Source organism: Rhea americana, unplaced genomic scaffold (assembly GCF_003343005.1).
Source record: "Rhea americana isolate MKP2758 unplaced genomic scaffold, rheAme1 scaffold_98, whole genome shotgun sequence".
In the NCBI taxonomy this organism is placed as follows: domain Eukaryota; kingdom Metazoa; phylum Chordata; class Aves; order Rheiformes; family Rheidae; genus Rhea; species Rhea americana.
In genome coordinates, this window is record NW_028187177.1 from 3,418,024 (window position 1) to 3,432,343 (window position 14,320).

The 14,320-nt window shown below is 64.5% G+C and overlaps 1 protein-coding gene across 2 annotated transcripts in view; it reads left to right on the forward strand.

Moving 5' to 3' along the window:
- Positions 1-14,049, forward strand: part of NLGN3 (neuroligin 3) — a 25,046-nt gene extending 10,997 nt beyond the window's left edge. The window contains exons 2-6 of one of the 2 annotated variants that reach the window (XM_085325485.1): positions 59-118; positions 2,822-2,971; positions 5,593-5,778; positions 11,928-12,717; positions 13,102-14,049. In XM_085325485.1, the coding sequence (XP_085181611.1) occupies positions 59-118; positions 2,822-2,971; positions 5,593-5,778; positions 11,928-12,717; positions 13,102-13,939 (2,024 nt within the window). In that variant the 3' untranslated portion in view covers positions 13,940-14,049. The remainder of the gene's footprint in view (positions 1-58; positions 119-2,821; positions 2,972-5,592; positions 5,779-11,927; positions 12,718-13,101) is intronic. The other variant, XM_085325484.1, reaches the window with a different exon arrangement.
- Positions 14,050-14,320: the final 271 nt, after the last annotated feature.

A 14,320-nucleotide genomic window follows, 5' to 3' on the forward strand; every position in this document is an offset into this window, starting at 1 on the left:
TGTTTTTTGTTTTTCTTTTCTTTTCTTTTTGTTCTGTCTCCTCGTGTTTGGTCCCTAGGAGCCAGCGCTAAGAAACAGGGCGAGGACTTAGCGGATAATGACGGGGATGAAGACGAAGGTATTTGCGTGCTCGAGGCTGCCACTGCATGACCCACGCAAAGCAGCTGCGTTTGCCCGCCATCCGCTGCCATTGCCAGGGAGCCCCGTGTGTGTGTGTGCGCCCGCGCCGGGCCGCCGCGCGGGGCGGGGGGCCGGGGGGCCGGCTGTGCAGGGCCGCGCAGGCCCGTCCCGTCCCTTTTGGGGGGGGGGGACACACACATGGGGGGGATCCGCTTTAGGCGAAGTTTGCTGGCTGCCCCGCTCCGCTTGAGCGAGGGCTCGGAGGAAGCATGGCAGCTTGGGAGCAGGAGAGCCCTAGGACACCTGGGCCCATTTCACCCCGAGCCCGGTCATACTCCACCTCCAGCCTCTCATCTCTGCAGACTCGGCGACGTGCCGTTTACGGAGCCAGCCACCTTCCCCTCGGCCCTCGCCCGGCCCGCGCGCGCGGCACGGCACGGCACCGCAGGGGACGTGTCCTGCCCCGGGCCAGCGGGCGCCCTGGCTCTCTCGCGAGCGCTTGCTGTGCGCTCGGGCCACGGCGGCGGGGAGCAGCGCCCTGGAGAGCCTCGGCTGGGCCGGACGCGCTGCTCCGGCTGCGGCAGCAGCGGCGGCGTCGCTCGGCTCCGCGGGAGCCCTGCTCCGGCCCGTGTCCTGGGGAGCGGGACCTGAGCTGTCCCGGGGCCGGCCGCGGTAAGGAGCCAAGCGCGAGCAGATCCCGAACCCCCCGAGGTTCCCGCCCGGCTGGCGGGCTGGGGACGCGGGGCAGGAGCAGAGGGCCCGAGGTGGGAGCCCTGCCCCGAGGGGGGAGCGCTGCTGCTCCCGCAGCCCCTCAGCAGCCGGCTCACGGGCGGCAAGCTGCAGCCCGGCGCCCGAGCGCGAGCCGCGCTCGTCCCCACCGCGCAACTGGCTGTGCTTCAAGGCTTGGTTCAAGCACRGTTTCGGTTACGTTGTCCTGTTGTTTTCCCAGTGCAAATGAGGCCAGAACCCCCGTTGAGCCCGGGTGTGGTGAGTGCGGTTCAAACGGGGGCGATGGTAGGTCCCCGGCAGGCCTGAGAAAGCTGCAGGACAGGCTGGTCCTCAGTGCCGGAGGGTCGCTCGCGCGCAGGGTCTGGCCTCGGTCCGTCATGTCGCAGGGMCGGGAAGAGGAGGTGGGAGGAAGGGTCTGCCGGGCTGCAGCCGTGACGTGCTGGGGACAGTGAACCCTCCCAGTCTGTGGGAGTCCTGGGGCAGCTCAAGCACCTCCTGGCAGATGGCACGTCGGTTCTGGAACCGAGATGAAAGCTGCTCTCTGGCAGTGGTGGTGTCTGTTGTTTTCTCGCAGTAACCTGTGCCCCAGGACCTCTCGTACCAGGGCATAGACTGGAATTCCTCCAAAGAGGTTTGRGCGTGGTAAACCCCTGCACTGTAAGATGTGCTGCAAACATTAGGAACCGTTTATTCCCTGGTATGTCTCYGGCACGTTGCTGCCGCTCTGGTTTGGGGACGTTCCTCTGCGTTTGGATGCTGGCGTGGGGCAGGGAGGAGAGGGCGCAGGTCCGTGCGCTGGTGCTCCTGTGGGCTGGGAGTTGGAGCGGTGCCGAGGGCCGCGGCGTCGCCTCGCTGGCCGTGCTGCGCCGGGCAGCGGGCAGAGGTTTTCCCGTGGCAGCGGCTCTGGCAGGCAGCCCCTGCGAGGGGAGGCGGAGGCGGAGGAGAGCAGGGAGGTCACCGGGCACGGAGGGCCTCGGAGGCGGCGGCCGGTCTCAGGGAGCTGGTGGCCCGGCCGGGGGCAGCTCGGCGCCGCGGCCGAGGGCTGGAGGCTGGCACCTCGCCCCGGGGGCCGGCTGTGCCCGCAGGAGCTGGGCGCCGGTGAGCGGGCGCGAGAGCGAAGCCCGAGGGAGCGCTGGGCACCRCGGCACGGTCCCCACGACGGCTGCAGCCACCCGCTCTGCAGGGGTGGCCGGCCTCCGGGGAGGAGGGTGCTCCTCCGTCACCCCGGGCTCCGGGGGTCCTTCCGCCCCGGCCCGCGCGGCCCCGTTCCCCCATCCTCACTCCATTCCTCATGACCCGTTCCTGTGCGGTCCCCGCGTCACCTCCCCACATGCACACGCGCACCACTGTCTGCCTCTCATCGCCATGTCTGTGTCTGGGCACGGGGGTGCCAGGGGGTTGTAGCCAGGCAGCCGGCAGCTTTCTGCCTCCCCAAGAAAGTGCAAGGGGTGGGGGGAGGATCCGAGGGCCGAGCACCCGTCAGTGTCCCCCCCTCGCCTTCCAGGTCCTGCACACCCCTCCCGGCCCTGCCCCTCCGCAATGCCAGCTTCCAGGACTCCCGGAGCGGAGGACTTGGGTCCAGCGGGAGACGGGACGCGGGGCTGCGTCCTGGGGCCGGGCGCCGAGGGCCAGCCCCAGCCTGCCGGAGCTYGGTGACCCCCTTCCCGCGGCAGAGGTGCCGCTGGGATGCAGCCGCGCGCAGCCGCCACTGCCGCACGTGCCGAGAGCCAGGGCAGCTCCCTCRGATGGGAAGCAGTGCTGGGACGGGGCCAGCGGCTGTCGCCACCCGGAGCCAGGCTGCCGGGGTTGGCTCCGGGCACCGGGAGGCCTCCGGGTTTGGCCGCTGGAGCAGGGTGCTGGCCGCCCCCTCCCCGGTCCTGGCAGCTGGCATTGCCCTTGTCTTTGGTCTGCCTCTCGGGCAGGGTGCCGCGGCCGTCGGCGGGGTCCTGTGTTTAACCTCCTCTCCTTTCAGACATCCGGGACAGCGGGGCCAAGCCCGTGATGGTGTATATCCACGGCGGCTCGTACATGGAGGGCACGGGGAACATGATAGACGGCAGCGTGCTGGCCAGCTATGGGAACGTCATCGTCATCACCCTCAACTACCGCGTTGGAGTGCTCGGTACGGGCGGGTGGTTGTAGTTGGAGGACTGGAAAAAAATGGAAAATTGGGGGGGGAAAGAAACAACTCAGGGGGCTGCTGGCATGGTGGGGCTGCGCCCCTGGGGCCATTGGGGTGAGAGCGGGCCCGGGGGGCGGGCGGCCGCGCTCTGGGCACTGCCCCTTCCTCGCGTCCCGGCAGCTGAGCAGGGGGTGCCACGTGGCAGCGCCCACAGCAGGCCCTYGCCATGCGAGCTGCCTCCTGGCACGGGCCACACTGGCTCATTTACACAACCTGGCTCAGCTGAAAGCAAATATTGGTCTGTGGTTAAATAAATAATAAATGTATTTACCCAGCATCTCCTCCTGAGAGGGCTCGGAGCAGCGAGCTGCCAGCGGGTGCTGCCTCGCTGCCCCTGGGACCTATCTGCTGTCCCTTCCCGGGCACATACCGCCTCCCGGGCCGGTCGATGGGCTCTCCCCAGGGGCACCGTCGCTTCCCCACAGCCGTGTCTGTGGCAGGAGGCCGCAGCCCTGCTGCCGGCAGCCTCGGCCAGGTGCCGGAGCAGCCTGTGCTGCCGTCCGAGGCCGCTTCCACAGGGCGATGGCTCTCCGGCCGTGGGGCAGCGCTGCGTGTGACCGGGGCAGCTGTGCGTCGCGCTGGCTGCAGGGACAGCTCTCAGACCCACGTGTGCCCGATCCCAGGACCTGGGCACAATTCCCGGAGTCGCTGTGCCCGGTTGGGCCGAGGCTCAGGTTCCCGTGTGCAACGCCCGGCGTGCCCGAGGCTGTGCGCTCCTGAAAGCGTGCATCTGCTTGCTGACAGCTCGGTGCGCGTCTCGCCGGCTGCCATCGTGTGGCAGCGTGCCCGCAGCAGGCGTGGGAAGCGCTCCGCGCAGGACCCTCGCCTGTGCTCCCAGCGAGCGCCCGGGGCACGAGTCTGCCCCGCCGGGCCGTGCGGAGAGGGGCCCCGTCGGGCTGCCCCAGCACCTCCGTGCCGGGGAGCCCCCAGGAGGGTCTCGGCGCTGGGGGCCACCAGCGAGGTCCTCAGCCTGTGTGCGGAGCAGAGGAGCAGCGGTGTGGCATGTGCGCGCTGTGGGCACCGCACAGGTCCTCTGTGGGAGCAATGTGCAGGGCTGTGCCACATCTGAGCCCCTGCTGGGTGCCTCTTTGCCTCGCGGTGGTCCCCACCGCTCCATAGATGCTGTCGAAGAAGGCCAGGCAGCACATGTGCATCGAGCCAGCCCTCGCCTGGCATCAGGACAGGCTCTGGGAGCACTGTTTGCCCTTTACGGGAAATGCATGTGTCCGAAAGCMTCTTTTAAGTAAGGGACTAGGAAGGGGCGAGGGGCAGTTTTGCTGGTACCTGGGGAACCACAGGAGATGCCCAGCTGGCTCCTGCTGCGGCACAGGAGATGTGCTCAGCCCTCCGCATCACGCGTCTCCCGGCCTGCTGCAGCCGAAAATCCCCGGTGGGCTGCGACCCGGTAGGGTTTGCCTGGAGCCTTGGGGGCACTTTGCTGCTGCCTCCCGAAGCAGACAGGGGAAAGGGGAGTGTTCAGGTTCGCCTTGGGAAGAACTGCCCCCAAGCCATGACGCTGGCAGTGTAGGCTCTTTCTAGAGATTCAGACTGGCACCAAGCTCTCTGTATGCAAGTGGGTTTCCCATCCTGTGTTTGGGGCAGCGCATCCCTCTGGAAGCCTGCATACCCTGTACCGTGTCGGGGAAGACAGCCTGAGGTCCGCAGCTTGGTCAAGATTGACATGGGCTGCTGGTATGAAACAGGCTTTACAGTAAAAACGAAGAAGGGTTTCTTTAAGAAGCGTTAAGGTTAGGTCTTTAAGACTGATAGGTGGAAGTTTAGGGACATAGGTTACAATACAAAATAAGACTTAAATGATGCTATCGTCATCTCCACTTAGGTGCTGCATTGCATTGCCCTGCAGCACCTCTGGTGCCAGATAGCAGCTCGTGCCACTCCCCGCCTACCAGCGTTACCGCGCTGGGTTTTGCCTCAGTTACACCACTTTGGCTTCCTGCATTGAGTCAATTTAAATGAAACACTGATAGCTTATCTTGGGTGTTACCTTTGCTGCTCAAAGCATTTCTCAGTAAAATCTTCCACACTCAAAGCTTTTGCTCTTAACTGCAGTCGGTTCCTCTCTGCCCAGCCCACCTCCTTGCATGTGTAGAGCCTCCTCCAGGCCAYGCTGGTCCTCAGAAAGCGCTGCCTGCGCGCACGCTGCTTGCCTGCAGTTGCTGGCACTTGCTCGGCTTTCCTTGGAGGGCGCGTGAGACAYCTTGACCTGTGGTTAGCACAGGTGGTGGTGCCGGTGGGACAGTGCTTTGTGCAAAGAGCCCATCCTGCCGTCACTGCTCGCTGCCAGTCGGAGAGGCTCCTGGGGGCTTGCAGCTGGAGCCCCAGGCTCTCGCCCCAAGGCGAGCAGTGGAGAGGACCCCTGGAGCTAGGAATTAGATGTCCCTGCTAGGCCACAGGGTGCACAGGACTCTTGTAATGGGGCTTTCGTGGTGTGGTAGGACACTGTCCCATAGCAGCTCACCCCRGCTTAGGGACGAGGGCGGGAGAGCAAGCAACCTGCTGCCTCCTGCAGCCGCCCTAACTGGCCTCCGCTCGGCCCGCAGGGTTCCTGAGCACGGGCGACCAGGCCGCCAAGGGCAACTACGGGCTGCTGGACCAGATACAGGCGCTGCGCTGGGTCAGCGAGAACATCGCCTTCTTCGGGGGAGACCCCTTGCGCATCACCGTCTTCGGCTCCGGCATCGGCGCCTCCTGCGTCAGCCTGCTCACCCTCTCCCACCACTCGGAAGGTAGGTGCCGACCGGGCAGAGGCGGCCGGCCCCAGGGCAGCGACCGGGGGCACCTCGGCGTGGGGAGAGGCGGGGGCACCTCGTGCGGCGCCCTGTGTGCGCGCGCACGTGTGCGCACGGGCYGCAGGGCATGGCACAGCTCACGCGGACCGCGGCGTACAGATCTCGGGCACGGGAAGGGGATCCAGATGGGAATAGAGGCAAAGATGGACGTGAGGGCGGCAGGGAATGAGGCCCCCATCTTAGGAGGGAGGGCTGGGAGAGCTGGAATTGTTTAGGCTAGGAAAGTGCGGGGAGGGAGATGTATCTGTAAATATAGCAGAGTGTTTACTCTAGATAGAGAAAGGAATTATTTATGCTAAAGGATTGTGTTGGCAGAAGAGCAAATGCATATAAACCACCTGTGAATAAATTTACATTGAAAATTGGGGAAAAAATTGTTAACCATCACAGTTCTGGATAAACTTCCTAAAGGAAGTAGCAGGGGCAAAGCCTAAACTGTGTGCTGAGCGTGGTCCACGGGGGACCAGGCTGCCAAGAAACACTGGCGACTTGGTCAGCGGGGGTGTGATGAGTTTGCCTGCAATCGCCTCTTCTAACGCCGGGTCCCTGCGTGTGGTGCGGGGAGAGGAAGGGCAAAGGGCTCGTAGGAGCAGTGGGCACAAAGGTGAATCTGCCTCAGAAACACGGGCGAGCGCAAGCCAAATGACGCTCGAAAGCGCTGGGAAGTGCTCCAGCCCTGCTAGACGGCTGTGGAACAACGCAGGCATAAAGGCAACCTTCAGAAAGGGAGCGCGGCCGATCACATGGCGGAGGGTGTATCGGAGGAGGCTGACGCAGGCCGGGCTGCCTGCCGAAGCTCGTCGCCCTTTCCTCCAATCCTGAGAGCTGGTCAGATGGACTGATTGCCCTGGTATTTAAAGCAGCAGTGATCTCAGCCCAGGCTGCTACGGAGGTACCTGCATCAGCACCAGCAGCACRGTCTGATTTGCTGTGTTTGATTCAGAGAATGTAGCTTCTGCACACCACGTCCACCACGAGGCTGGTGCTAGCTGCTCTAACGCATGGAAGAGCTTCCRAGCACGTGCTAGTAGTGGAGAGCAAACTGCGGCGCTCTGCTAATCCCAAACCAGGCATAATGATCCTAGAAAACTCACAGCTCACCATAAATCCAAAAGCAATCCCAAAACAGCTGTCTTAAGTTTGCCTTCTCCCAGATTTGTCCAGCTGCCGTTGCAGATGACTTGCCGTATCGTGCCCCTGCGGTCAATCACCTACAACGCAGCGACACGGCGCGGCTGGGGTCRCGCGTGGCCCGTTCTGAGCAGCCCGGTGGGATCGCCCCGCTGCCGTGCTGCTTSTGCTGAGGGGCAGGAAGTGCTGCACTACATGCGGTGCTCCGTGCTGTGCTGCTCTCCATTTCCAGGTGACAGCCTTTCCCCAGGGACAGAGTGTGCCTGACACGCTGTTTGTGCCTGTGCACTCATCCTTGCAGGTCACTGGGGTGCACATGTGGCACAGCTGGCTGCCAGCCTCTCCGTGGCCAGGCCAGGAGGCTGGAAAGGTCAGAAAATGCTGGCTTGGCACGCTGGGCAGAAAGGCAGCTCTGGTCCAAGATTGAAAGGGCAGGGGGTATGCTGGGGAAGGCACCTGCAACACGCTGGCACCTTGCAGGGCTTGTGGTTGTGTTGCTCATGCCGCAGTGTCATCTCTGTTAGGACCCATTAATCAGACTAAGCAGAGGAGCTCCAGTGCCTCCTCTACTGGGATACTACAAGTAGGCTCTAATGAGGATGTCTCTGCAGTGAGGAGAGCTTCCCAAAGGTGCTCCCCTGTGAGCAGTCCCAGGCCTCCTGGGTCTGAGGAGCTCGAGACCTGCCACGCTGCCCTTAAGCCTGCTTCTTCTGCCATCAGCATCATCATTGCACTGCTGTGAGCGGATGTGTGAGTAAAGCAGGGTGAAGGTGATGTTGATAAAGATGTAGAGGTGCAAGGTCTGGAAACAGAGAAGCTAAAGGTAAAGTTACTGGGACACTTGTGTTCCGTCCATGTTCCTGCTGCCTAGTGCTGTGTGCCTGAAGCCAGCCTCTGTGCCCTTCAGAGCTTCCTCCTTTGCATCTTCCTAGCRGGAGGCTCCTGGGAACGCTGCCCCATCCTCTTCATGTACGAGCATTAGCGGAYGTTGGACTATCATAAGCTCAAGAACACAGAAATCTTGAGTTGCGCAAGAGGATACATCACTGCAGTCCCGCAGCAGAGTCTCCGCCTGCGTTACGAGGCTGGCAGCAGGGCTGGGAGCAGAGCAGCAATAGGGCTGCCCTGCCGCTCTGGGATTCCCAGGGTAGGATTGCTCCGCTCCCCGGAGCCAGGCTGCTGCCCCACGCTGGGGCGCAGGAGCCCACTCCGCCGCTGCCCGTCTGCGCAGGCAGCAGCTCAGCCCCTCCTGCTCCCCAGCCCGTAGGAAGAGACACTTCGAACAGCTAAAGCCAGAAGATCATTTGCTTACGGTTAGCTGGAGAATTAAGCATTGTGTAATGACAAGGCAAGGGCAGATCTTTACCAGATGCAGACCTCGTTTCCGAGCAGCGGAAGGGGAGCTCCACCTGCGTGCGGGGAGGGGGGTGCTCTGGGCCACTGCTGAGCCTTGGGTGCAGACGTGCTGGCTGCGGGCGCACGCAGGGTGGTGCAGGCGCCCGGTGCTCTGTGTGCCCCCCTGCATCTGCACAGGAGACGCTGGGCAGCACGGGCGCAAGCATGAGGAGTCTTTTGCAGACTGAAAGCTGCTATGAAGAGAAAAGGATTTTCCATGCCCATGCCGAGTTTGAGAGGCTGGAGGGGGGAAGGCACGTGTAATGTGTTCCCAGGGCCTCTTAGGGTGCTTCTCTCCATCACAGGAGGCCTGGGGGCAGGCGGGTGTCTCAGGAAGGTGGTCTCACTTTGGGGGCCTCCTTTCTGGGATCAAGTGGTTCTGGCAGAGCAGACCCAGAGCTGCAGACTGTTTTTGTAGCCAGATGGTGATGCCTCTCTGGAAGCATGACTGTGTGCTCTGCCTGCCCAGATGGTCCCAGCCGGCTCACCTCCACCCCCCCCCCCTTGCCTCCCGGAGCCTGCACATGCCCAATGGGCCCTGCTGGCCGCAGCCGGGCAGCCGCGYGCCGCACAGGAGAGCTGCTCTTTACCTGGAGCATGATGGCAGCAGCTCTTACCATTAATTTGCTGTAGGGCCTTGTGCCAGGCTGCCCRGTGCTGCTGGGAGGGGGCCCTGGCGCTGTGCCGCGGCGGCGGGGCACGGGGGCCGCCTCTGACCCGCCGGCGCCTGCGGTCTGCAGCCCTGCCGTGGCCCCTTTTTGGCGACACCAGGCTTTCTGCCCCCAAACCCTGCGCCTGCGTGCCGTCCTCTCCACCGCCCCGTCCAGGCATCCGACGGCTGCTCTCGGGGCCCCCAGCCTGTATCGCGAAGGTCCTGAGCGCCCCAGGTTCCTCGCTGGCTGCAAACACAGAGAGACGGGTGAAGCTCTCTGTTGCTACAGCGTTGGCACCAGAACAACCAGACGTAAAACAACCGGAGCCAGACCCTGCTCCGGAGCACCCGTCTCCCCAAGGACCGGGGAGGCAGCCGCTCTGGAGCGCGCCAGGGAAGCGATGTCGAGGCGCAGCCTGTAGACCAGGCGGGTGTGTTTTTATCGGATCAAAATAAAACTCGTAGCGATCAAGAGCTATTAATGAAACTGCTAATTTGTGCCTGCTCTGCCAGGCGCTGCGAGAGGCAGACACTGGAGGCTGGTGCGGCGCACGCGGCGTCTGGCTGCCGGGGAGCCCCGCGGCTCCCCTGCCAGCCTCATCGTTTGCAGTCAGGGTGGTTCCTCGCCAAGGACACGGTGCCACTGCTCTTCCCGGCAGGCACAGCAGCATTTGCTCCTGGATGAGCTCTCCTGCTCCTGTGCCTTATCATCTCCCGCTCCTCGAGGGCTGCCGCCCTTCGCTGCCTGCCGGTGGTCGCTGGCTCTTCACCTCTCACCTCGGGCAGCTCCGGGGCCAGGTGGCTTGTCCAGGAGAGCAGATCTGGGCCCAGGAGAGGGCTCAGGACRTGCTGAGCTCCTTCAGCCCGGAATGGAAACCCCCTCGAGCACAGGGCAGAGCGAGGAGCAAACCCAGCCGAGGTGGCAAATGGCCCCACCGTGCCAGCAGGCGAAGGGTCCCTAGGTTGGGTGCTGTGGGAGGAAGGAGAGCAGTGAGATCCTGCAAGCTGCCACGGGGAAWTTGGGATCAGCTGCTAGGAAAATGTCGTACCCTGAGGGCGGTCGGACATTGAAGCGGGGGGTTGCGGGGGCATCTCTGTCCTTGGAGGTGCTCAGGCTCGGCTGGACGGTGCCTTCGTGCTCTGCTTTGAGCAGGGCTTGTAMCAGACGCCCCAAAGGTGCTTTCCAGCCTCAGCTACGTGCGAGGCGAAGGGGAAATCAGGATCTGGCTGCAGCCTGCAGCACGGTCACCCTCCGGCGTAACCATGGCACCGCAGCTCGCGCGCCGCGGCAGCCAGCTCGCTGTGGGWTGCGGGATGCGCCCGGCCGCGTTCCTGCATCAAGATGGGCTGTGCAGGGTCACCGGGAAGAGGCTGGAGAGGGGCTCGAGCAGGGATGCTCCTGGCTCCCGGGCGATGCCGGCTGCCCGTGCTCCCCCCCCGTGCAGTGGTGGGCAAGGGCAGAGCCCAGCCCGGTGGCTTGTCTGGAGAAACCTGCTGCTTTCGGGGAGCAATCGCTGCTGCTATCGCAAAGGTCTGTAAAGGGACTTGCTGTCTTGGGACTGAACCATCTGGGAGCAGCAGCCCAGCAAGGCTCAGGGAAACCCTCCATCCCGGCTGTTTGGCACAGGGAAGCTGGCGCTGAGCAAGCAAGCCCACGGCCAGGCCCAGGCTGGACACTGCTTTCCAGGGCGCCGGGAGGTGACAAACAGAGCTTGTGACTTCTCTGTCCCAGAGCATGGGACTGTACRTCAGGTACTTGGCAGAGCGAGGGCAGTGCGTGCAGACACAGCTATGGACAGCAAGGCTTTCAGCCAGGAGCCTCCGAGCACTTTTGCTGCAGGAGCGTGCACGCTCCCCTGCACAGCAGCGCAGCCTTGGGCGCCCGGGGAGCCCGTGCGGCTYGCGCCGGTGGGCTGCGTTTCACGGAGCTGCCGTGTAGCGCCGCGCTGCCGCGCTGCCCGCGCATCACGCAGRGCCCCGCCGCCGGCCGAGGAGTCACGCCCGAAACAGGCTCTCGCGGGGAGCGAGCCCTCGGGTGCAGCTCGGGCTGCAGGACCGGGCAGAGCAGAGACCCCGGGGTGCACTCGGAGCCCGGCTCGCCTTTCACCGCCCCGGAGGCTCCGTTTCCTCGGAGCCCTTTGTACTCCCAGCACAAGCGCCATTGACGGGGGCTGGAGCCCAGCCACGCATTCCTCCGCCTGGGCCAGGGCCTTTGTGGCCCCGCTTTCCAGGGCGAAAGTCCACTCCCTCTGTGTTCCCGGTGGCAGAAAGGCCCTCTTTGTGCGTCTGGCAGCGCGCTCCTGCGGGGCCCGGATTGGCACCGAGCAGCCCCAGCTGGGCAGGAAGCGGCGGGGAGGGGGGCGAGGGGGACCCTGGCAAAGCGGCGGGGCGGGACATGCAGGGTTAAGTGGCCCCAGAGGAGGCTTTAACCCTCCCGCTGCTGCCTGGCGGGAGCCCAGCTGCTGGCCGGGGAGCGGCGGGGGCCGTCCCCTCCCCGGGCTGCCGCTGGGGGCCTGCGACGTGGCAGCGCGTCCTTGCGACGGCGAGGGCAGACCCCCCGCGGCAGAGCGAGCCCGGGCTGCAAGGCGGCGAGATCCCTCACCCGCGCCAGCCCCGGCACCTCGCAGCGCTGGCGACAGCCCGCGTGCATGGCCTGCCATCGTCCTGTCAGCAGCACCGGGGGCCCCAAGCTGGCTGCAGCGCCAGCGGGAGCATCTGCGGAGGCCCACCCTCGCGCACAGGCCTTTTCCRCATGTCCTGAGCTGGGCTCCTGCATGCTGGGTCCTAGCAGGAGTCTGCAGGCACCAGCACTTCCTCCACAGTGTCCCAGATTGCAGCAAYGGGGTGCTGGGGTGGCTCTGGGCCCACCTGGCCACAAGCTTCCTCCGCTCTTTGCCTGTCCCTGCAGGTCTCTTCCAGAGAGCTATCATCCAGAGCGGCTCTGCACTGTCCAGCTGGGCAGTGAACTACCAGCCTGTGAAGTACACAAGCATGCTGGCCGACAAGGTGGGCTGCAACGTGCTGGATACGGTGGACATGGTGGACTGTCTGCGGCAGAAGAGTGCCAAGGAGCTGGTGGAGCAAGACATCCAGCCAGCCCGCTACCACGTGGCCTTTGGGCCGGTCATTGATGGCGATGTGATCCCAGATGACCCAGAGATCCTCATGGAGCAGGGCGAGTTCCTCAATTATGATATTATGCTGGGCGTCAACCAGGGCGAGGGTCTGAAGTTCGTGGAGGGCGTGGTGGACCCTGAGGATGGGGTCTCAGGCAGCGACTTTGACTACTCAGTGTCCAACTTTGTAGACAACCTGTATGGCTACCCCGAGGGCAAGGACACCTTGCGGGAGACCATCAAGTTCATGTACACGGACTGGGCCGACAGGGACAACCCTGAGACACGCCGCAAGACCTTGGTGGCCCTTTTCACCGACCACCAGTGGGTAGAGCCATCAGTGGTGACAGCTGACCTGCATGCCCGCTATGGCTCCCCCACTTACTTCTACGCCTTCTACCACCACTGCCAGAGCCTGATGAAGCCTGCATGGTCTGATGCGGCCCACGGGGATGAGGTGCCTTATGTGTTCGGGATCCCCATGATTGGCCCCACAGACCTCTTTCCCTGCAACTTCTCCAAGAATGACGTCATGCTCAGCGCCGTGGTGATGACCTACTGGACCAACTTTGCCAAGACGGGGTGAGCAGGGCTGTGGCCGGGTGGGGGATCGGTGCTGCGCCTGGTGAGCTGTGCTCATTGCGGTTCCCCCTCAGGAAGGTGCTGTGCCAAGGAGGTAGGAGGAGTGTCAGACCTAGTGTGGGACACCAAATCCTCCTGCTCAGAGATTCGTGAGCTTCMCCCTCACTGGGTCAGGGCTTCAGCCACGTAGTGAGAAGCTGCTGAGCCGAGAGCTTGGCCAGCCCAGGACGAGGTTCCCTGGGCTCCCATCTCTCACCTCACTGCTCCTCGCGAGCAGCCATCATGGCAGGCTGTTGGGTGGCCCCATGTCTCATACAGACTGGGGCAGTGCTTGTCTCTTGGCTTTCCCTGGTGCTGTAGCTCTGTTCTGCCTGTGTTTTGCAGGGACCCCAACAAGCCCGTCCCCCAGGACACCAAGTTCATCCACACCAAGGCCAACCGCTTTGAGGAGGTGGCCTGGTCCAAGTACAACCCCCGTGACCAGCTGTACCTGCACATTGGGCTGAAGCCACGAGTGCGCGACCACTACCGGGCCACGAAGGTGGCTTTCTGGAAGCATCTGGTGCCCCACCTGTACAACCTGCACGACATGTTCCACTACACCTCCACCACCACCAAAGTGCCGCCGCCCGACACCACGCAGAACTCCCACATCACCCGCCGGCCCAAYGGCAAGATCTGGACCACCAAGCGCCCCGCCATCTCGCCCGCCTACAACAGTGAGAACGGCAAGGAGAAGTGGAGCCCAGAGCAGGAAGCGGGCACGCTGCTGGAGAACCCACGCGACTACTCCACCGAGCTCAGCGTCACCATCGCCGTGGGTGCCTCCCTGCTCTTCCTCAACGTGCTGGCCTTCGCCGCGCTCTACTACCGCAAGGACAAGCGCCGGCAGGACACGCACCGGCAGCCCAGCCCTCAGCGCAGCGCCACCAACGACATTGCCCACGCGCCCGACGAGGAGATGCCCTCGCTGCAGGTGAGCCAGGCGCACCACGAGTGCGAGGCGGTGCCGCCCCACGACGCCCTGCGCCTCGCCGCCCTGCCCGACTACACGCTGACCCTGCGCCGCAGCCCGGATGACATCCCGCTCATGACGCCCAACACCATCACCATGATCCCCAACTCCCTCGTGGGGCTGCAGACCCTGCACCCCTACAACACCTTCGCTGCCGGCTTCAACAGTACGGGGCTCCCGCACTCACACTCCACCACCAGGGTATAGCTGCCCGGCGGCCCGTGCACGCGCACCCGCACGCACGCACACGCACGCACGCACGCACGCAGCAGACACTGGCAGCGGGACTGGCGGGGCCGCGGGAGCCCCCGGACGCACGGGGCAGCGCGCGTGGAGCGCTGCGGCGCCCAGCCCGGAGGCGCGGGGCCTCGGCCGGCCCGCGGCGCTCCGCTCCAGCCCTTCCTCCCATCCGTTTCTAACTTTTGAGAAGTGCTTCGGTTCTCCGGCGGACCGTCCTCCGACGGCGTCCGCATCCGTCCATCCGTCCGTCCGTCCGTCCCACCCCGCCCCGGCTCCGACACCGGGGCGAGCGCTCGGCGGAGGGCGCCTGCGGCTGGGCGCGGGGCTTGGGGCCGGTCCCGGGGCCTC